Source organism: Lathamus discolor, chromosome 14 (assembly GCF_037157495.1).
Source record: "Lathamus discolor isolate bLatDis1 chromosome 14, bLatDis1.hap1, whole genome shotgun sequence".
NCBI lineage: Eukaryota > Metazoa > Chordata > Aves > Psittaciformes > Psittacidae > Lathamus > Lathamus discolor.
Genome location: NC_088897.1, coordinates 429085 through 449875, shown reverse-complemented (window position 1 = coordinate 449875; position 20791 = coordinate 429085). Strand labels below are relative to the sequence as shown.

Sequence of the window (20791 nt, the reverse complement as noted above, 5' to 3'; positions counted from 1 at the left end):
ACTTTTGTTTTCTGCCCCCCTCCTCTTCCTCCGTGCTCCTCTCGGATCTCCCTGAGCCATTCCTCATGGATGCCGCTGTCCACCCCACTGTGGTGGGGACAGTGTGCCCAGGTGGGGGCCAGACCCACTGCTCCTCACTCCCTCAGCCCAGTGGAGCGGCGGTCCTCTCACACAGGCCTCCTTGCTGCCTCAGCACCCCAGGGCTCCCATTCTGCCTGCCGCCAGTGCCCACGTTCCACCCTAGGTTTTCCTTGGTTCCCTTCCATGTGGAGGGATGGAGTTTTAGGGGGCTAAGAAAGGGCAGGTTGGCACATCGGTGGGGCTTATCTGGTGCTCACCACGTGTAGGTAGAGAAGAGAAGACGGCCTGTGAGCTATGGGCAGGGCTGAGGTTCCCGTGCTGGAGCCAAAGGCTTGGTGTAGTGCCCTCTGTGCCAGCCCGTCAGGGTCCGGGAAGTGTGCAGAGGGCCCAGGAAGGTGTTGGACCCACGGGAGCAAGGGGGAGAAAGCCAGCCTGCCCCCAGCTGTGCTCTGCCCAAGAAAGATGGCCCCAGCCCAGCCCATTGCCACCACTGTGGGGAGAGGGGGAGGGGATGTGGCTGCCTCCAAAGCCAGCTCAGCTCCCCTCCACCTTTGAGCCACATGTTCCGTGGACAGAAGTGACTTGCGACCTCCTCTTTCGGCTCTAACACGAGCTTTGGAGGAATGAAAAGCATCTCCTCTATTAAACCAAGGGGAAAGTGTACAACGGGTGGTCTGGGGTGTCCCAGCTCTCGGGGAGCAAGCACTACTTCCTCTTGCTTTTCTTCTTCCTTTCAATCAGCCGCAGCCCTTGCTTCTTGATGTCTTCTCTGCTGAGGACAAGGCCGCTCTGGTTGTCCCCAAAATCAGAATCGTCTGCAGGAGAGAGCGCAGAGGAGCGAGCTGGGGAGGGTCTGCGGGGCTGCCTCTGCTGTGCCTGTGTCCCCAGGAGGAGCCGGCACAGTTTGGAGGGCGGCTGGCATCTGCTGCCCAGTGATTTTGAAGACGACGAGAGTCTCCCCGCTTGCCCCACAGCATCCCTCCTTGCTCCTGCGGCGGTTCTACGCTCCCCAGCCCACCGCCTGCCTTCGCTCTCCCACATCCACACATAAAAGCAGCACCATGCTCAAAGCCCTGGAGACAGCCGAGGTCAGCCCCAGCACCCGGAGCAACTCCTGGGTTGGGCTCTGCTGGGACACTGGGAGGTGGGCAAGGAGGCCCAGAAATGCCAGGAGGCAGGGGCTGCGGCAGTTGCTGTGGGATGTGTCCCCTTTCCTACCTTGGACCCTCATGCACACGTCCTCCAAGGAAACCTTCTGGTTCTGCGGCTCGTTCATGAGGGTTTTCTCCAGCAGCTGCCTGACCTTCACAAAAGTCTGTGAAAGAGACGCTGTGTTCATAGCTGAAGGGGAGGCGGGTGTTCCAGCCAAAGGGGTGCCCAAGCTCCATATGCCCCTGGTAGGGAACAGCCCACAGAGCCCAGGGCCACCGGGGCCTGAGCTGCTCCGTGGCTCCTCCCTCGAGCACCTCCATCCTCCAGCTGGGAGGATGGCTTGGGCTGGGCCACCCGGGAAAGCCTGTGTGGGTCCCCAGGGACCGCAGCAGGGATGGAGCCCCCGGGCACCTCATCATCCTCGCTGTGGCTGCAGGGGGGCAGGTGAGCCACCCGCTGCACCAGGTACTGCAGCTTCTGCTCACACTGCTGGAGCTTCTCGTGCGCTCCCACGGCCTTGACAGAATGCTCCTGGAGTCAAGAGAGAGAACAGCCTCGGTGGGGAAAGCGAGCCCCTCGGGGTGATGGCTGCTGCACCGAGCGTCACCACACGGTGCCGTTGCAGCAGCAAGCAGAGCCTGGGCTGTGCTCAGCCCGGCCCTGTGCGGGTACCTGGCCAGGCACGGTGATGCCCCGCAGACGGCCCCAGAGGCTGTCGAGTCCGTTTGCAAACTCCAGCAGCGTCTCCTGGCTCCTCAGCAGCTGCGCTCGCCTCTCTGCCAGCCGAGCCTCCTCCCACTGCAGCCTCGTCCTCAGCTCCTCCTCCAGCCCCCTGGAGCCAAGCACGGTCACATCCATCCAAGTGCACAGGGCTGCAGACGCCCCAGAGCTCTTGCAAAAGCTGCTGCCCACGTTCTCCCCTGCCCCAAGCGCAGAGCAGAGGTGCTGCCTGCAGCTCAACCCCGTGCTGCTGCTGGGCCCACTTCCCGTGCCAGGCAAGGAGCAAGGCTCCTCTTTGGGTGCTCTGCCAGCGCCAGAGCTGGGGCAGCACTCTGCTCAGAAACCCTCCCAGTGCGGGAGGGGTGGGCAGCCGCAGGGTGACAAAGGAAGGGGTGCCCTGTTGGGACACCTGCCATGCACATGCCCCCCTGCCCCCAGGGCTGGTGGCCCCTTTGGCATGGCTGTCCGGAGCCCAGCAGCACCTGCTTGTGTCTGCGGGCTGGCGAAACTTCAGCTCATCCCGCTGCATCTCCAGCTCCTTCAGTGCCTTCTTCAGCTCCTGCTGCTTCTCCTGGCGCCCTCTGAGGTACTGTTCGAGTGCCGCCAGGGACTTCTGCTGTGCCAGGAGCCTGCCGGGGACGTCCTGGCCGGGGGAGAGCACATGGACTCAGCCCAGGCCACTCCTGCAGGGTACAGGATCTGGGCCGCGGTGCTGGGGAGGTTTCTGCCCCAGGAACCACAGAACCGCTGCAAGTTCGTGTCGTGGAGCACAGCAGTTCCGTCCCTGCCTGCACAAGAGGGGCCCTGGGGGGCTCTGGGGACAGAGGAGGGCAGATAACCCTGCAATGGACCAAGGTGAGCAGACAAGGCTCAGCTCCCTGGGGCTGGAGCAGCCCCAGCTTCTACCAGAGATGGGTTTTCAGCTCACCCAGAGGCAGGAGCACTGCACCGCAGCCTTGGCCTTCTCCATCTTCTCCGTCAGCCAGGCGTCACGCTCCAGCCGGGACTTGGTGGCCTCCGGTTTGGCAGCTGGGGTGGAAAGGTTGTGGCAGGGAAGGATGCCTGCGGCTGCGCCCGCATCCCCCCCTGCACCCTGACAGGCACTCACCCACCAGCGGGTCCTGGTCGGGCAGGCTCAGCAAGTCCCTGGCGACGTCATGCCTGGCTTGCTGCAAGGATGTTCATCGTCAACCCTGAGCTGCTGGCACCCTGGGGGAGCTGGCCCTGCAGCCCCTCGCCCACGGGAGGCTGGGCACCGATGCCCGCCCTATGCCTGCAACCCTGCCTGGGCCAGGTCCCCCCAGCTCACCACTTTCAGAAGCCTTTCTTCTGCTTCCTTGAGCCAGCGTCTGTCTACGGGCACTTTCCGAGCAGCCAGGGTGCGGGCCCTGAGCTCCCTCTCGGCACCCAACTGGGCTTCCATCCTGGCCTTGTGCTCCTGGAGCAGAGCAGAGCAGAGCAGAAAAGAAGTGGCTCCCAAAGCTACAATGGACCTCTGTGGGCTTCTAACATGGGCATGGCCAGCACCAAAAATGCCACCCCCTACCCCGAGTAAACAGCCCTGGAAGGAAACTGAGCAAGGACAGCTAGAGAATGGAGAATGGCCAGTGCTTCCTAATGGCCAGTGCTTCAGACAGCTGTCCCCAGCTCAGGACAGCCTGGCCCAAGAGCCAGACATGGGAGGAGCTCGGGAGGCATCTGGGTGCTGTGGGGAAGCCAAGCTCAGTCTTGCTTTTCCTCGAAGGAAGACTCAGCAGCCTGGGCACCTGGTGCCACCTGTGGGCTCTGCAGGGCAGGAAAGCACCCTGAGGTGCGCTGGACCCTCTCACCTTGGCTACACGAGCAGCCCTGAGACCATGCGAGGCCCTGAGCTCCATGTCTTCCACCTCCCCGTGCTGCAGCTCGGCCGTCTCACTCAGCACGTCCAGGTGCAGAGGCAGGTGGGCCAGCTCCTGGGACACGGGGAGCCACAGCCCACTGAGTCCCAGGGGTGCCCTGTGCTGGGACAGAAGATGGGGGGGAGCAGGAGGAGCTCCTGCAGGAGGGTGTCCCACCAGCACAGCCCCTTGGGCACTTCAGGGCCTTTGCAGGGGGAGCGGCTGAGACCACGGCGCAGTGAGGATGAGCTCACCTTCCTCAGGGCATCCCGCACCGCCACGTACAGGGCAGTCACCTTCTGCCCAGCGCGGACTTTTGTCTGCGTCTTCTCAATGCTGCTCTCCAGCGTCCGAACCACCTGGGGCAGAGATGGTTGGGGACAAGGGGTGAGCCCATGTGCTGAGACGGGCACCCACCCAGGGCTGCAGGGTAGACTGAACCCCGCCATGGGTGCCTTCACCCCAGCAAGGGGCCCTGGGACCTGTGCCTGGTGCTGCTTCTCGTCCATCCGCACATCCTGCAGCTGCTGCAGCCGCCTCTGCAGCTGCTCCTTGGCCCGGCTCCGCTGCTTCACCTGGTACAGCAGCATGTTGCACGTGTTCACCCAGCCATAGATTTCGGCCCGCAGCTTCTCCTGGGCCACCTGCATGGGATGTGAGCATTTGCCAGGCTGGAGGCAGGGCTCGATGGGCACCCACGGGAGAAGGGGTCCTGCCTGCACAACTCTTTGCCAAGGCAGAGCTGGTGATGCTGGCACCTGGTCACTCCCTTGGCGGGACAGGAGCTCTGCTGGGGCAAAGGACCCGCTCAGGGAGCTAACGGAGGACACTGATGGGTCCTGCAGTGCAAAGGGTTCCACGGGACCACTCATGAACACCCCGTGTCTCACTGCACCAGCCCTGTGGGGCTGTCCTGGTGCTGGCACCAGGTCCCTGTTCCCTACAACCGGTCCTTCTGAGCATCCCCTGAACCCCAGCCCGCTGCGAGCAGCCTGCGCCCGCTGGACTCTGCTATTACCTCCACCGTCTTACTGGCCAAAGCAATGCCCAAGGGCTGCTCTGCTCCGCAAGCCTCAGAGAGTGTGAGCTCATGCTGTGGGCAAAGAAGGGCAGAGAGCACATCACTGCAAGGCTGGGGACGGTCCCAGCCTACTGCTGCCCTGCACTTCCTGCTCCTGGAGAGGACCAGTGGAGAAGCTGGCTCTGCAGCTCCGGCAGAGCCACAGTCATGGAGGCAGCAAATGGGACCTGCTGGTACCTTCCGCACACGGCCCAGGACATGGGTATCCTCCTGCACCGCTTCTCGCAGCTGGGGCAGCAGCTCCCGGTTCTGATTTAACTTTTCTTCCTCTGGCTTGGAGTAAAACGTCCTCGCTAGCCCTGCAGGACACTGAGGAGCTGTTGGTACCGTGCAGGACGATGCGGGGACCAAAAGCTCCCTACTTGGCCCAGTCCATAATGCAAAGCCAACGGGGCAGCACCTTGCAGGGCTATGCTGGCCCTCATTTCACGGATGCGCTTGCTGAGGTTTGGCTTCTGGCCCAGCATGATGCTGCTCCTGCTGCCTTGGCTCTCCAGCCCCACTGCGTACGTAGCAGCCACTGCAGTTCTACGGCCCTCTGCAACGCTCACGGAGCTGTGGCCAAGCCAATGGAGCCTTGGGACCTATGTCATCATAATTGTCACAGGGCTGTAACCACAGCACGGAGCTGAGCTCCCTGCACCCTGGCAACTGTTGCCGGGCTTTAACCACAGCAACGGAGCAAGAGCAGCCTGCTGCTGCCCAGACATGTCCCTTTGGAAATGTCAGTTAAGTGGTCAGCAAACAGCCGCGCAGCGAGTTACGCTCCTGTTGACACGGGCAAGAACCAACCAGCTCTCCATACTGGTATTTATTTTGACGCCCACCGTATGCTCTTGCTCACCTACAAACGGGACAAGAAATGCTATTGAAGCATCAAGTTCCCGCCACCAGAGAGCTGCAGAAAAAGACTTTTAAGGAAACGGCCTTCCCAGCACCAAGCTCGTGCATCAGCTGAGATCAAGTTTCCGTAACGCGGGACCTTTAGCCTGAAAACAAAGAAATACGGGATTGTCAAATACCCTCTGAGGCCGTCACTCAGCATCTCCTTTGCAGATTTATAAATGGCGTGCTCGTGCTAATAGCCAGTGACAAGCTAAATACCAATGTAATCATCTCCAGTGCTTCATCAAGCCTGCATGCAGAGATGGCCATTTGAAGGATGTTATAAATTGAGACCACAACGGGTCATAATCCAATTGAAATTTTATTAATTATAGCAAGTAGAATATGAGCAAAGACAGCGCTGGACGACAGGGGAGTCTGCGCTCCGCCAACTGCCGTGTTAAATATTTCAAACAGCCCCTTTTTATACATCTTTACTTCTTTGTTCATGAAATAGTGGAAGTACTCTGCGCATGCTTCAGTTGTTGTTAGGGGGTAGTTTCCTGCCTCCTGGTGATCGATGAGACCAAGGTGAGAAGTCTTCCTCCTTTGATCCTTCATCCATATGTCTTTGCAGGGAGTTGTTAGTCTTATCTCTGCCAGTTCCTGGGACATCTTGCGGCTATCTTATCTTGGCCAGCTGTGTTTTATCTCTGTCAGTTCCTTTACATTTGGCTTAACATATATCTTAATAAACAATACACTAGTCTATAGTTTCTCACATGGAACATCTTATAGCTATCTTTAGGCAACATCTACTATGTTTGCATAAGCGATAAGCGATTGCGGTTGGCGACTGTTAGTCTATGTAAGCTGTGTCCGGTGACTGTTTGAGTAAGCAATTTCATACTTTTTATTGCCTAACCTTTACATTGGGCTTAACATAAATCCTAATAAACAATATCCTAATTTATAGTTTCTCACAATCCCCCCTTTTTCTTTTATCCTATTATTGTTTATTAGATGCTGCTTTCATTTTCAGAATTGTAAGCCAACCTTTTTCCACACTCCCAACATTTATCATAACACTCACAAGGTAATTCCTTACAATCACAGGTATATTTTTTACGTGGCATGACACATTCACAACAATCTTCATCCTCATCAATAGATACACTCTTATATTTTACCCCAGATCTCGTAGTTAAAATAAGCAGTTTAGCTATGTCAAACCGTTCTCTAATAAAGTGTAAAATATAGCGTAATATACAAGGCCCAAATATAAGTCCCAGAATCAACATGATAAGCGGTCCTGCTAGAGCAGACAACAAAGTGGTTAGCCAAGGTGAGACATTAAACCAGTTTTCATACCATGACCTGCTCGCCTCACAATCTTTCTTACGTTGATTTAACCTTTTCCGGAGTTCTACATTAAGGTTGTACAGGGAATTCAGGTTGTCCCGTCCCAGTGAAAGTGGTTATCACTTTGGATGTTTCTCAGGATATTAATTCCCACTTTAATGGTTCATGCGGGTTTCCATTTGCTTGGGTTATTATCAATAACAAAACTAATGGTATACCAGGAAAAAGGGTGTCTGTCAATTTTGCCAATTTAAGTATATTTTTACCAGTCCTGGGGAAGTTCGGCCATTGCTGGTTTTGCATCCCATTGTTCTGGTTCTTTTCTCCACAGTTTATTCCTCCTCTGCCTCGCCCGTCGACTCGGTTGCTTTGAGCCATGGGGTGTACCATCTTCTCGGCAGCAAGGGAATTCTTCAGGAGAACAGCTGTTTCGGGCTTTCTGCCTGTTTACATAGGCTTCCCACTTTGCAGCCTTAACTAATGGGGCAAAGCAAGATACAGTTAGTACTTCCCTTCTACACTTTATAATCAAAATTTCGGCTATAAAGGGGACTGGTTCATTGGAGTGGTAACAATAATATTGAGGGTTTATTCCTTTGGCAAAAATCTCCCACCACTCATGGGATTCCCAAATAATTTCTTGTTTTAGACTCTAATTGTTTTAATTTCCACACAGTGAGAGTTCTTTGGATTTTCCAACACTGTCTGCAAACTCCTATTGGAGGGCATCCACATTCATAGTGTGTCCACCATTTATCCTGACATACCTTACACCTAAAACAAGCAAATGGATAACAATTGCAATTCAAATTATTACACCTAATTCGTATATCTAGAGTACATACATTATTTACATCAGCATATCTTCTATATTCACTATTGTGTGGTTGCATAAGTTTAACAATTTCCTTCAACACACTTTGTACGTTTCCATATATAATAGAAAAGAGGAGAAATAATTATAGCAAATATAAACAGCAATACACACTTTATACCAAAAGATAATGCGGCAAAATAATTAAATAAATAAAGTCTCTATCATTACGTTATCTTTTCAGGATTTTCTTGGTGTCCCCTGGAGTACTGATTACTTTCCAGTGGGGTCTCGTCACTGGGCCTTTAATGCGACTGGCTCCATTATTTTCTGGCCATTAAACAAATAATGTCCCAAATATTTCACTTTTTCCTCCACAAATTGTAACTTTTCTTGTGATACCCGTAGGCCCTTTTGTGCAGGAAAGTTTAGAAATCGAATGCTTTCTTTTCTTACATCCTCCTTATTACTCCCTGCTATGAGCAGATCATCTACATACTGTAACAGCACGTTCCCCGTTTGTACCTGGTATTCTTTTAAGAGCTCTTCCAGGTACGTTTGTAGCCCATATCCCTGGGAATACCTGATCCAGTATATTTTCAATCTGACTTCTCCCTCGACATGATTAGTGATCAAAATTAAGCTTTTAACATCTCTATATACTGTTGGTCCTTTACTTTTAAAGTGATCTCGCCTCCTTTGAAAGTAATGGTTGCTCCCAAGTGTTCTAACAAATCTCTCCCCAAAAGAGCTTTTGTGGAGTTAGGCATATACAAAAACTTATGGATGCCCCATTGTTTTCCCAATTGATATTTTAGTAGTTTACAAAAATAAGCCTTTTCACCTTGGCCAGTCGCCCCTTTTATCATCATATAATCGTCCCCAAAGGTATTAAAGCTTTGTTTAAAACTGAATACATTGCACCTGTATCAACCAAAAATTCCATTATAACCAGTGGATCTGCTAGGGAAGATTCCCCTGGTCCTGTCAGCCTAGTTCCAATTCAGTCACCCGAGCCACCCCATGGCACTCCCACTAGGGTAGTCTCACTCCCAGCTTCCAAACTCCTCATAGCACTCACACCGATCCGGTTCCACAGAAGAGGAGGTCACTCCCCCACTTCTGTCCGACATTCGTCCTCCACCAGTTTTAAAGCAACCAGCGCAGCCATGGCTGTAGCACGACCCAGCTTTTTCTTTTCTACCTATTTCCAATTCCTATACACTCTCCATGCTTCCTCCTTCACTCCCATCCACATTTATTCATCAATCGTTCAATCCCGTCTGTCAACATGTCTGTCTGCCTGCCCCAGCACCCATCTCATGCTCAAACACAGGAACTGCGGGAGCTTCCCTCCTTTCCCCTTTGGTTTTCCCTTTTTTATTTATTTATTTGTTATTTTTCACAGGTGCTCACCCTGCTCTGCAGGAGTTACAGATGCCCGCCTCTGCAACAGCACTTCTGGTTTAACCCCTTCTTAACCCTGAATGTGAATGTGCTGCTTGTTGCCAGTGACAGCAATTTCCTCCTCCTTATCAATACCTGATAGGACAGAGGCAGAGGGTGCTCCTCTCGGAGGTACCTGTGATATATAATTTTCTTGATGACTGTCCCAATATCACAGGCTGAACAACATCTCTCCAGCTTAGCTTTCTGTTTTTCCCTGTCCTTTTCCAAAACCAAAATTAGGGATCTGGCAGAGTTATATTAATTTTCACATTCTGTCTGCCACTCCAGGTGCTTTCTTAAAGCGAAACATATCTGCATGCATTACTTCATTGCATTTTCTTGGCCACCTCAAAACCAACATAAATTGTAAAAAAAATGCATTAGAATTCAGAGTTCCATTTTTAGACCATTTTTCCTGATTTTCCAAAGTTTATAAAGGCCACCATTGATTACAATATTTTACCAATGTTTTCTTGTTTACCGAGCCCCCAGAAGAACCTCCCAGTTCTTTCCAATGTGCCAAAATGTAACCCAATGGGCTTTTCTTCAGAATTCCCTTGTTTTGACCGGCTCCCATTTCAAACAATCTCTTACAAATCTCTATAGCTTCTCTTTCCCAGTGTTCTGCAAATGCACTTAAAATATGAGAGCACCTACACACAAATTTTATGATATTCTCAGGGGATTCAGTAAGATAGTATCTCTGGGTTCTGCAGATCAACTCCCCTGTCATTAGAACATAGTTTCAGCTCCAGCAAAATTTACACTGCCCTAGTATCCACAACAGGTTCCACTGTTCAAAACTTATTATGCACTCATATGTCAGGTTACGAAAGTTTTCCTGATATCCCCCGTTGATTGTCCCAAAAAGAGAGACATTAATTGTTGTATTCCCATTTTATTTTTTTTTTTCCTTTGTAACCACATCTTCTCAAATTTTCTTTGATACCTTTTATAAACCCTTTCTCAGTTTTCCATTCTAACTTCCCGGAAGTCCGCCAGGATTTTGTGGTTTTTCTCCACAAAGTAATCTTTTATTTCTGGTCACCGATTAGATAATTATAATTTTCTACCTGGCAGTGTTTTGTAAGACACCCCGAGCAGTATCTGCCCCACCGGTGTCCTGAGTGGCAATATCCACGTGAAATGCCACCTGTCACATACAGTTACACTCCTACAAGGCACATACTCTCACAGGGCATATAGGAAATTCCCTTGCCCTTGTATTTCGTAAAGTTATCCACTGCGGGAGGGGTAGCCGGACCTTCCCCCGCTTTCTAAGCTGCTTGATGGTTATACACAGACAAGACACAGGACAGAAAAAAAAAAACATAAACGCTTCGTCCGTCTCCGGCCGCTCCCCTCGCGGAGACACGGAACCGCGGATTAGGACTCCACACTCGCTTCGTAGCTACGCTACGTCTCAGTCACACAGAAACACAAACCCTTACACATGGGATCCCACACACTCACACTATGGTTCCGCTTACCCTTCTCCTGCTTCCTACACGGTCATTAGCAGGTCCGCCCTGGCTCCCAAAACTTGGGATGCAGCGAAAACCCGGGCTCGCCCGATCCGCCTCCAGGATCGCTTGCAGCCGCGCTACCGGTCGACGAGCCCCCCAGCTTGCAAGCCCTACCTGCCACGGGGAACTCCGCTGTGCGCCAGACGTCTCTGCACGCCTTACCAGCAGCCCCGGGCCACGCGTACGCCCTACAGGCCCCCCAAAGTACCTAAATTCCAAGCATACCGCCTCTCCGCAGCCGGCGCAGGTCGCTGTCTGTCCCCGCAGTGAGCGGATGAGAACCGGAGCTCCCCCAGGCAAGCGGCCTGGGGGGGGGCTTAGGATATCCGCTCCTCACCCGATCCTGCAGCCGAACAGAGGCCTCCTGGCTGGCTCGCCAAATTGATACGCGGATTGACTCCACAACTCGTTAAAGTTGTAAAGTAGGTATGCTTTATTCAGCGCTGAGGTGCATGGGGATCGTTCCTCCAAAGTATGCACACCCAGGGTCGTTTTTCCTTTACATTTATTCCCTTACGCCTATACATATTTAGTATCTGTCCCCGCTTCATATTATACCTTCTTTTTCTTTTGTTTAGTTTTTTTTTGTTTTTTTTTTTTTATCTCATTCAGCGGGTAAAGTCTAGCTCCCGGTCTTTTTAGCCACACTTCCGCATATTGACTCTCCTCAAGGTTAAGGGGTTTTTTATTATTAACCCAGAGGTTTAATTGCTGTCTTACCCAATCTTCTTCTGACCCATAGATTGGCCAAAAAACATTTTTAAAAATCTACTTCCCTCCCCATATCTTAGTACAATATTCTATCATTTTTTGCTTATCTTTCCCTAAGGTTCCAGGGAGACATCTCCAATTGTCTAAGATATATGCCAGAGGGGTATTCTTAGGTACAGTGGGTACCCATCCCATGGGAGTCGAAGGCTTGCTGCCCTTCGCCCCCATCTTCTGGAATATCTCCAAACACACACTCACTCGCTCCCCCTTGTTCCTGGCCCAGTCCCTCGCGGGAGATGGGAACCGCAGTACTTAAGGGTCCACACTCGCTTGGTTCAGTATATCGAACCTCTCATTCGTTATATTCCAGGAAACCCAATCCCGCCCGAACGGTAAACCCGCGAACAATCTCTGCCGTGAACAATTTCACTCTGCAGTCCTCCGCCGTGAACTATTTTGCTCTGCGGAAAGTTTCGCAATATACTTACGCGTCCTGCGTCTTCGTCCGGACTCCTGTGCACAGAATTTTTATGGGATTTTACCGGTTCCTTCCTTGCTCATATTCTAGCATTTAGGTTCGTCGGTAAGGATGAGGTAAGCTGTTGGTCGCGGGGCCGCGAAATGTCGCGGGGCACCCAACCGGAGGACCAAAGCCCACCGTTCCTTATCCGAGTCACGGCACCAGAAATTGTTATAAATTGAGACCACAACGGATCATAATCCAATTGAAATTTTATTAATTATAGCAAGTAGAATATGAGCAAAGACAGCGCTGGACGACAGGGGAGTCTGCGCTCCGCCAACTGCCGTGTTAAGTATTTCAAACAGCCCCTTTTTATACATCTTTACTTCTTTGTTCATGAAATAGTGGAAGTACTCTGCGCATGCTTCAGTTGTTGTTAGGGGGTAGTTTCCTGCCTCCTGGTGATCGATGAGACCAAGGTGAGAAGTCTTCCTCCTTTGATCCTTCATCCATATGTCTTTGCAGGGAGTTGTTAGTCTTATCTCTGCCAGTTCCTGGGACATCTTGCGGCTATCTTATCTTGGCCAGCTGTGTTTTATCTCTGTCACTTCCTTTACATTTGGCTTAACATATATCTTAATAAACAATACACTAGTCTATAGTTTCTCACATGGAACATCTTATAGCTATCTTTAGGCAACATCTACTATGTTTGCATAAGCGATAAGCGATTGCGGTTGGCGACTGTTAGTCTATGTAAGCTGTGTCCGGTGACTGTTTGAGTAAGCAATTTCATACTTTTTATTGCCTAACCTTTACATTGGGCTTAACATAAATCCTAATAAACAATATCCTAATTTATAGTTTCTCACAAAGGACAAGCAGGGAAGGGTTTGTACACGCAAGGAATCTCCCCAGTCTGGCCATGCATGTTTTTACCATGTTTTGGACCAGAAACTCTTACCCTGATGTGGGCTTTCAGAGAAGCTTGTGACTGTAGGGATGACCCAGAGCTGAGCTTCTCCCTCTCTCCCTGGTCTTTTCCCGCATGTTTGTGCAGCCTTGCCTGGAAACTGCAGCTGCTCAAAGCAGAGGCAAAGTGCAGAAAAACAAGTAAAATAGATAAAATCACTAATAATAGCACGAACAAGTACTGTTCAACCCCACAGGTGTGGTTCAAGAGTGGGAGCAAGGACCCGCAAGTGCAGTGCTGGGAAGTGGCCCTTGAGCCATGCCCTGAGCTTCCCGGCTCTTCTTCACTTGGTCTCCTTCACCTGCTCCCTGCACTGGAAGAACGAGGACGTGGTGGGCACCGTGCTGCAGGAGCAGGGTTCAGGCTTCAGGTGTGTCTGGCATGCTCACCATCTCCCCTTAACCCAGACTCACAAACTCCCTATTGTCTGCCCACCTGTGCCCAGACAGAGTTTCGTACTCTCCAGCCTATCCCTAACATAAATAGCAACTCCCCCTCCCCGTCTGCCGGGCCTGTCTTTTCTAAAGAGCCTGTAACCTTCCATTCCAGCACTCCAGTCATAGGAGCCATCCCACCATGTTTCTGTGATGCCTATTATATCATACCCCCGGAGACGTGCACACATCTCTAATTCCTCTTGTTGGTTCCCCATGCTACGGGCGTTTGTATAGAGGCATCTGAGCCGAGCTCCAAATGAAGCCGGCTCGTTGGCTGCAGCGGCTGGAGTATCTCTACGTTGCTCCAAGCATTTAGGATAGGTGCTGGCAACTGACTGGGTGTGTTGGGATGGAATGATGCCCCCCTCCCCCATCACATCTAGTTTAAAGCCCCCTTGACCAGCCTGGCAAGACTCCTACCAAAACCGCTCTTCCCGTTCTTTATTGGGTCAGCTTCACCAGCCCCCAGTAGTCCTGGCCTACAAACTTGGGTCTCGTGTTCGAGACCCCCAAACCCCTGACTATGGCGCCACCCTTTCAGCCTTTTATTAACCTGGCCAATCCTCCTAGCCTTTTTAGGGTCCTCCCCTGTCTCCTGGAGGATTGACCAAAAGACAATCTGAGCTCCAGAGCCCCTAACCACCTCTCCCAGGGCTCTGTAGTCCTTCTTTATGTTCTCCAGGCTACTGCTGTCTATATCCCTAGCACCCACATGGATCACTAGAAGTGGGTAATAGTCCGTGGGACTTATTAGAGCAGACAGCCTCTCTGGAACAACCCTGATCCATGCCCCTGGTAGACAACACACCTCCCTTGAGACTGGGTCAGGCCGACAGACGGGTGCCTCTGTTCCTTTCAAAGTAGAGTCCCCTACTACTATGACCCGCTGCTTTTTCCTGGCAGCACCAGTAGAGATCTTTAGCAGTGCACCAGCCGGTTGTTCATGGTGCGAGTGCGTTTCCTCATCAGCCCCCTGCAGGATAGCAAAGGGAGTCCCCTGCTTTTAATTGTCCTCTTCCTCCTTTTTCAGTTGGTTTTTTATTGTTACTAATTCCCAGCTTTCCGGGTTAACAGCCTCCTTCTTTCCTCCAAGAACTACACGGGACGCTTGAGGCCCCTGCAGAGTTTGGCCCTGGAGCAAGCACTCCTGCTTCCTCTCAGCTTCCCTGATATCTCGCAGACTGTGAAGAGCATCCCGCAGCTCAGTCACCTGCTGCAGGAGGAGCCACCTCTTGGGGCATTCTCAAAGGCAAAACAAGAAAGGAACATAGAGAAGAACATAAGGAAGGTGGGTGAGTGAGGGTGAGGAGCAGGGTGCCAGGGAGGAAGGCTGGGTCGGGGTACTGACCGCACAGCCCTGTGGGAGCAGTGGGAAGGTGTCTCCTGGTAGCTCTTGATGAGGAGGGCAGGGACTTTCTGCCAGATGAACATGTCCTTGTAGCAGCAAGCGCTATAGGGGCTGCGGACTGAGAGGAGGTGAAAGGGGTTGGTGCAGTCCCACCCCTGGCACAAGGGACCCCTGGGATGCGCTTGCTCCCTTCTGCTACAAGGGGTCCCCTCTCACATCCCTGGCAGTGCTGCTTTGTTCCAGGGTAGGAGCCCCCTATTTCCCTGCCCGTGGAGGGCTTATTACTGATTTCCCCAGCCTAGGTGTGGGGTCTGAAGCTAACTCTGTATCCCTGCTGTGAGCAGGGGAGCAGGGTGAGAAGGGCTGTTTGTGCCAGAACTGGGGCTAAGCTGGGAGCTGGACAGACGAGTGGAGGAACCCCATGCCTCAGCCACAGGAGCTGACCGTGAATACCCCGAGCAAGATGAGACAGAGGGAGAGAAAAACGAATGATGGCAAGGCATCACTTGGGGCACCTGAAAAGTAACAACTTGAATGCCTGTGCTTGTAATGTACCCATTATTAGAGGCTGTGATTTTGTGCATAAACCACCTGTATTTACTAGCCAGGTGCTAATAAGAAACTACACCTTGTATGGATTTGTCATTTGAAAAAGAGATGCTAGAACATGCGAGTTTGCAGCAGCTGCTAGAAAATGCCAAGGCAAAAGCTAGAAAGATTCTAATGCAATGGTAGTGTTCTAAAGCAGGCATTGACAGATACATGAAACAAAACGGGGAGTTCAGGGTTAACCCCACAAAAACGTATAGTGAAAGCGTGTTATGTTTGGGATGTTTTAAATCGCTGGACAGATCCTGTACAGCACCAGCCAGCGCGGGGGTTCTGAGGATTCTGAGCAGGGGAAAGCTCCTGTTAAAGTACGGAATCTTGAAACTCCTCAGTGGGAAGGCCCGTTCCCTTTAACGCCCTGGGGACGAGGGCGCGCTTGTGCTGCCACGGGTAAAGGACCTCGCTGGCTCCGTGCACGGTGGCTCCGTCCTGCCTTGTCTCCTGCCTCCTCATCACGAGAGGGCTGAGCCTACCGCGGTTTCCCGCCCAGCCAAAAGGGAACATCTGTAGCCAGGGCGGCGGGACAAGACAGCCTGTGCCTGCCGGGTGCCCCACCTCCGAGTCCTTTCAGGCTGCTGTTGTGAGCAATGGCAGCCTCAGATCCGTGCACACGTGGGAGGGCTGGGGGTCAAACAGCGCAGCCCCAGGAAACAGATTTTCTAAGAGCTGTACAAGTGGGGCTGCATTTTCATTCCGCAGTTGGAAACCAACTGTTGGTGCAGAACGGTAACTGCTCTTTACCTGTGTGCTTGCTAGGCGAGGAGCAGGAGTGAAAAAACTGCCTTAAGAATGTTTGGATAGTTTTCAGTAGCTTATACAGCTCTTATTAACCCAGCCCTTAAGCAGGTGTTGATAGGGGATACACAAAACAAAGAAGGGGGAGATGTGGGGAGGGAAGGCCATCAGATTTGCATGAAAAAGAGTTTCCAGCCCCGGGCACACAGGAGAGCACTTGGGACTGCAGCCTTCTTCCATGGGAAAGCTTATTCTATTTAACGTATTTAAACAAACTATTTTCTGCTAAAAAAGGGGAAAAAACCCCAAAATAAATTATATCAAATCCCTGCTTTAAACTGAAAAGAATTTAAACCGTATCAATTTGCTTGTTAATGAACAGTCTGGTGCTTCGGTGCCTGAGTAGAGTGTTTGCATTATCAACCCCTTTGTGTGTCTCTGAAGTCCCTGCTGGAGCCCCGATGCGAGAGACAAGACCCACGGGGACCCCATTGCTCTCCACGCATCCTGGGGTCACTGCTCTCTCTGGAACAGAGCAGCCTCAGCCCCACAGCATCCCCCACGGTGCCTCCCCCTCCCCAGCCTGGGTTCAGCTCCGGTGCCACCCATCGGGTGCCACCAGGTTCTCAAGCGGGTGCCCAGCGCCAGCTCCTATTTGGGAAGCAGCCCGGCATCCCCTGTGATGCCAGGAGGAGGCTGGGGCCGCGGCAGCGCCTCTTGCCGCGCAGCGCTCAGGCACAAGCAGCAAAGCCGCGTCGGTGAGGGTCCAAGTTTTATTAGAGGGAACCTGCCCATGCCTAGGGCAGGGCCTGCGAGGGCAGGTTGGTGTCGGGGTGTCCTGCAGGGATGCCGGCCTCTTCGTCCTCAGGGGAGGTGTCCGGAGCTGGGCCACTGTGCGAGGGTCCCTGTGCTGCTGGGTCCAGCGCCTGGGCTGGCTGCGAGGGGCAGGGGGATGATGAGCACAGCCAGCCTGTGCCACGCTTCCTCCCTCCAGCATGGTTCCCCATGCTACGGGCATTTGTATAGAGGCATCTGAGCCGAGCTCCAAATGAAGCCGGCTGGTTGGCTGCAGCGGCTGGAGTATCTCTACGTTGCTCCAAGCATTTAGGATAGGTGCTGGCAACTGACTGGGTGTGTTGGGATGGAATGATGCCCCCCTCCCCCAACACATCTAGTTTAAAGCATCCTTGCCCAGCCTGGCAAGACTCCTACCAAAACCGCTCTTCCCCTGCTTTATCGGAGCAGCTTCACCAGCCCCCAGTAGACCTGGCCTACAAACTTGGGTCTCGTGTTCGAGACACCCAAACCCCTGCTATGGAGCCACTCGTCCAACCATTTATTGACCTGGCCAACCCTCCTAGCTTTTTTAGGGTCCTCCCCTGTCTCCTGGAGAATTGATGAAAAGACAATCTGAGCTCCAGAGCCCCTAACCACCTCTCCCAGGGCTCTGTAGTCCTTCTTCATGTTACAGCGGCAAGCGCTGTAGGGCCTGCGGGCTGAGAGGAGGCAAAAGGGGTTGGTGCTTTCCCACCCCTGGCACAAGGGATAAGGGGGTCCCCCTGGGACTCTCTTCTTGCTCCCTTCTGCGACAAGGGGTCCCCTCTCACATCCCTGACAGTGCTGCTTTGCTCCAGTGTACGAACCAACTGTTTCCCTGCCCATGGAGGGCTTATTACTGATCTCCCCAGCCTGGGTGTTGGGTGTGAAGCTGACTCTGTATCCCTGCTGTGAGCAGGGGAGCAGGGTGAGAAGGGCTGTTTGTGGCAAAACTGGGGCTAAGGTGGGAGCTTTCTCCTGGCAGTGGTTTTCTGCCAGCAATAGCAGCAGAGCCTGGCGGTGTCCATCCACAGAGCAGCTCCTCAGCCCCCCAGCACAACGATGCTGCAAAGCAAATCCCTGCCTGGAGCTTGCTGCCTGCTTGGGATTGCCACTGGGGCTCTGGCCATGGAGCTTTGTGCCCCAGCCTGGCTCATGGCTGCTGGGGGATCCTTGCGGCAGTGGCAGCGTTGGTGCTGGGGGGTTTGGGGCACCCAAAGAGAATCTGAAAGTTGCTGCCCCATGGCCAGCGCTTCCCTCTCTGCGGCTTCCTTCTGCAGCTCAGCAAATCCGCGTGCTCTGACAGGATTTCCCTGCTAGCATGGACTCCTTTTCTCTCCTTGAAAGCCTGTGCCCGCCCCGCGGCCGGGGATAAAAGCAGGGCATGGCCGCAGGGCCGAGCATTGTGCAGAGCCCTGCAGAGCCCAGCTCCAGCCCTGCACGCAGATCCCTCAGCTCCACAGCACCATGAAGGTCTCCGCAGCCGCTCTGGTCGCTCTCCTCCTCGTGGCTGCCCGCTCCCCATCTGAGGCCCATATCGGTGAGTCCGGCAGCACTGCATCCTCCCTGGGGCTCACTGTGCCATTGCTCCATAGGAGCTGCCGGGGCAGACTGAGAGCTCCATTCCCCTTCAGCAGGGGGAGGGCTGGGAGCAGGAGGCCAATGCTGGCACCGAGGGAACAGGACACAAGAGGGGAGACAGCAAATCCCCCGGGAACCCCTGTGCCTGGGGTCTCACCAGGGCTCTCCATCTCTGCCTTCACAGATGCTGTCCCCACCACATGCTGCTTCACCTACCACCAGCGCCCCATCCCGCGGTGCCTCATCACCTCTGCCTATATCATCAGCAGCAGCTGCAGCCAGCCAGGAGTGATGTGAGTACCACTGGGGGCTAAGGGGGCGATGGCTGGGGCAGAGGGATGGGGACACGGCTGGGGACCTATTGCAGGCAGCCCGCTGCCCCGGCCGAGCACTCTAACGTGGGACTTGTCCTGGCAGCATGGTCACCAAGAAGGAGCTGTGCACAGACCCCCGGGCGGCCTGGGTGCAGGCACAGGTGCAGCACTTCAGAGCCTGAAGAACTGATCCTTCCCCACTGCAACCGTGATGCCACTGGTGCTTCCCCAGACCCGGGTACGCAGGAGAGCACTTGGATGGCAGCCTTCTTCAATGGGAAAGCTTATTCTATTTAACTTATTTAAACAAACTATTTTCTGCTAAAAAGAAGGAAAAAACCCCTGAGTAGAGTGTTTGCATTATCAACCCCTTTGTGCGTCTCTGAAGTCCCTGCTGGAGCCCCGATGCGAGAGACAAGACCCACGGTGGCCCCATTGCTCTCCACGCATCCTGGGGTCACTGCTCTCTCTGGAACAGAGCAGCCTCAGCCCCACAGCATCCCCCACGGTGCCTCCCCCTCCCCAGCCTGGGTTCAGCTCTGGTGCCACCCATCGGGTGCCACCAGGTTCTCAAGCGGGTGCCCAGCGCCAGCTCCTATTTGGGAAGCAGCCCGGCATCCCCTGTGATGCCAGGAGGAGGCTGGGGCCGCGGCAGCGCCTCTTGCCGTGCAGTGCTGAGGCACAAGCAGCAAAGCCGCGTCGGTGAGGGTCCAAGTTTTATTAGAGGGAACCTGCCCATGCCTAGGGCAGGGCCTGCGAGGGCAGGTTGGTGTCGGGGTGTCCTGCAGGGATGCCGGCCTCTTCGTCCTCAGGGGAGGTGTCCGGAGCTGGGCCACTGTGCGAGGGTCCCTGTGCCGCTGGGTCCAGCACCTGGGCTGGCTGCAAGGCAGGCGCTGCGAGGGGCAGGGGGATGATAAGCACAGCCAGCCCGTGCCACGCTCCCTCCCTCCAGCCCTGGATCACGGCCCCAAGCCTGTCCCCGCGTCCCAAGTAGCAGTGGTGGCCACATGGCTCTTGGGACCTTGTGTCCCACCCCCAGCTGCAGCCCTCACCAGTGCCCGTGCCGCTGCAGTCACAGCATTCCCAGGAATGCACCTCTCCTCCCAGGTTGGAGCAGCGCTGGTGGGTCCCGCGGGAGCCACAGGACTGGCAGAGCAGCAGTCGCCAGGGCCTGGGGGGGCAATGGGACACATTGCCACCAAAGGCCCCTGAGATGGATGGCGGGTGCCAGCCTGGTACCTCCATCCCCAGCCAAAGGGGGTGACCTCGGGGACCACCCGCACTCACCCGTTCTCCTCTGCCGCTTCCCGTCCCAGGGGGCACAGGCACTGGCTGCTGTCACAGGAGCTGTGCCGCCGATAATGGTCGGCAAAGGCTCCATCCTCCTCCCAGGCAGCATCCCTGTGGGAGCAGAGGAGGGCTCAGCCCTGGGGATGTGGGGAGGCAGCAGGGGATCGGCTGGAGCATCCCGGAGGGGAAGGAGGCAGCGGGAGGGCACCCACCTGTCCGGGATTTTGATGCCCAGGCGGAACATCTCTTCTCGGAAGGTGACCGTGTCCTGGCAGAGCGGGCAGCGGAAGTGGTGCAGGGCAGAGCGCAGCGCCTGGCCCTGGGGCAGACACAGCGTCAGCACCAGGGGGTGCTGGGGTCCCGTTCACCCCCCGCAGCTTGGTGCCGGGGTGAGCGCAGGGGTGATGATGTCGGGGACCGCGGGGGCTGCCGCCTACCTGAATACAGCGGCGGTGGAACCAGGCGCTGGTGCAGGTGGGACAGACCAGGGTGTCAAAGCACGGCCGCTCCGCCACCGCCTCCTGGCAGATGAGGCACAGGGTCTGGTCCTGCTGCACCGCCCGCACCCGCTGCACCGGCCGGTGCTTCCAGCAGAAGGACCTGCGGACGGAGGTGATGCTTCAGCGC

The 20791-nt window shown here is 54.2% G+C and overlaps 2 protein-coding genes and 1 long non-coding RNA gene across 5 annotated transcripts; 1 reads left to right on the top strand and 2 right to left on the bottom strand.

Annotated features, from left to right (window-relative positions):
• Positions 1 to 786: 786 nt before the first annotated feature.
• On the bottom strand, positions 787 to 5714 carry LOC136022102 (coiled-coil domain-containing protein 183-like). The gene is made up of 14 exons (XM_065695033.1): positions 5704 to 5714; positions 5312 to 5466; positions 4849 to 5210; positions 4313 to 4474; positions 4085 to 4189; positions 3783 to 3905; positions 3263 to 3391; positions 3062 to 3122; positions 2882 to 2982; positions 2367 to 2596; positions 1906 to 2065; positions 1645 to 1764; positions 1129 to 1396; positions 787 to 896 (listed from the first exon to the last, which is right to left on the bottom strand). The coding sequence occupies exons 1-14, from the start codon at positions 5712 to 5714 to the stop codon at positions 787 to 789; spliced, it is 2097 nt and encodes a 698-aa protein (XP_065551105.1).
• A 983-nt stretch (positions 5715 to 6697) lies between these two features.
• On the bottom strand, positions 6698 to 11446 carry LOC136022005 (uncharacterized). Its single transcript, XR_010615969.1, has 2 exons — positions 11096 to 11446; positions 6698 to 7575 (listed from the first exon to the last, which is right to left on the bottom strand). It is a non-coding gene; the product is annotated as an uncharacterized LOC136022005 (long non-coding RNA).
• A 271-nt stretch (positions 11447 to 11717) lies between these two features.
• LOC136022004 (C-C motif chemokine 13-like) lies at positions 11718 to 19133 on the top strand. Of its 3 annotated transcripts, XM_065694805.1 has the most exons (7): positions 11718 to 12192; positions 12345 to 12540; positions 13231 to 13404; positions 14546 to 14759; positions 18327 to 18519; positions 18745 to 18853; positions 18978 to 19133. In XM_065694805.1, the coding sequence occupies exons 2-7, from the start codon at positions 12530 to 12532 to the stop codon at positions 19054 to 19056; spliced, it is 780 nt and encodes a 259-aa protein (XP_065550877.1). In that variant the 5' UTR covers positions 11718 to 12192; positions 12345 to 12529; the 3' UTR covers positions 19057 to 19133. The 3 variants fall into 3 exon arrangements, with proteins under 3 accessions (XP_065550877.1, XP_065550878.1, XP_065550879.1); XM_065694806.1 differs by lacking the exon at positions 12345 to 12540; XM_065694807.1 differs by lacking the exon at positions 11718 to 12192 and having other exon boundaries at positions 12509 to 12540; positions 14565 to 14759.
• The last annotated feature ends 1658 nt before the right edge of the window (positions 19134 to 20791 follow it).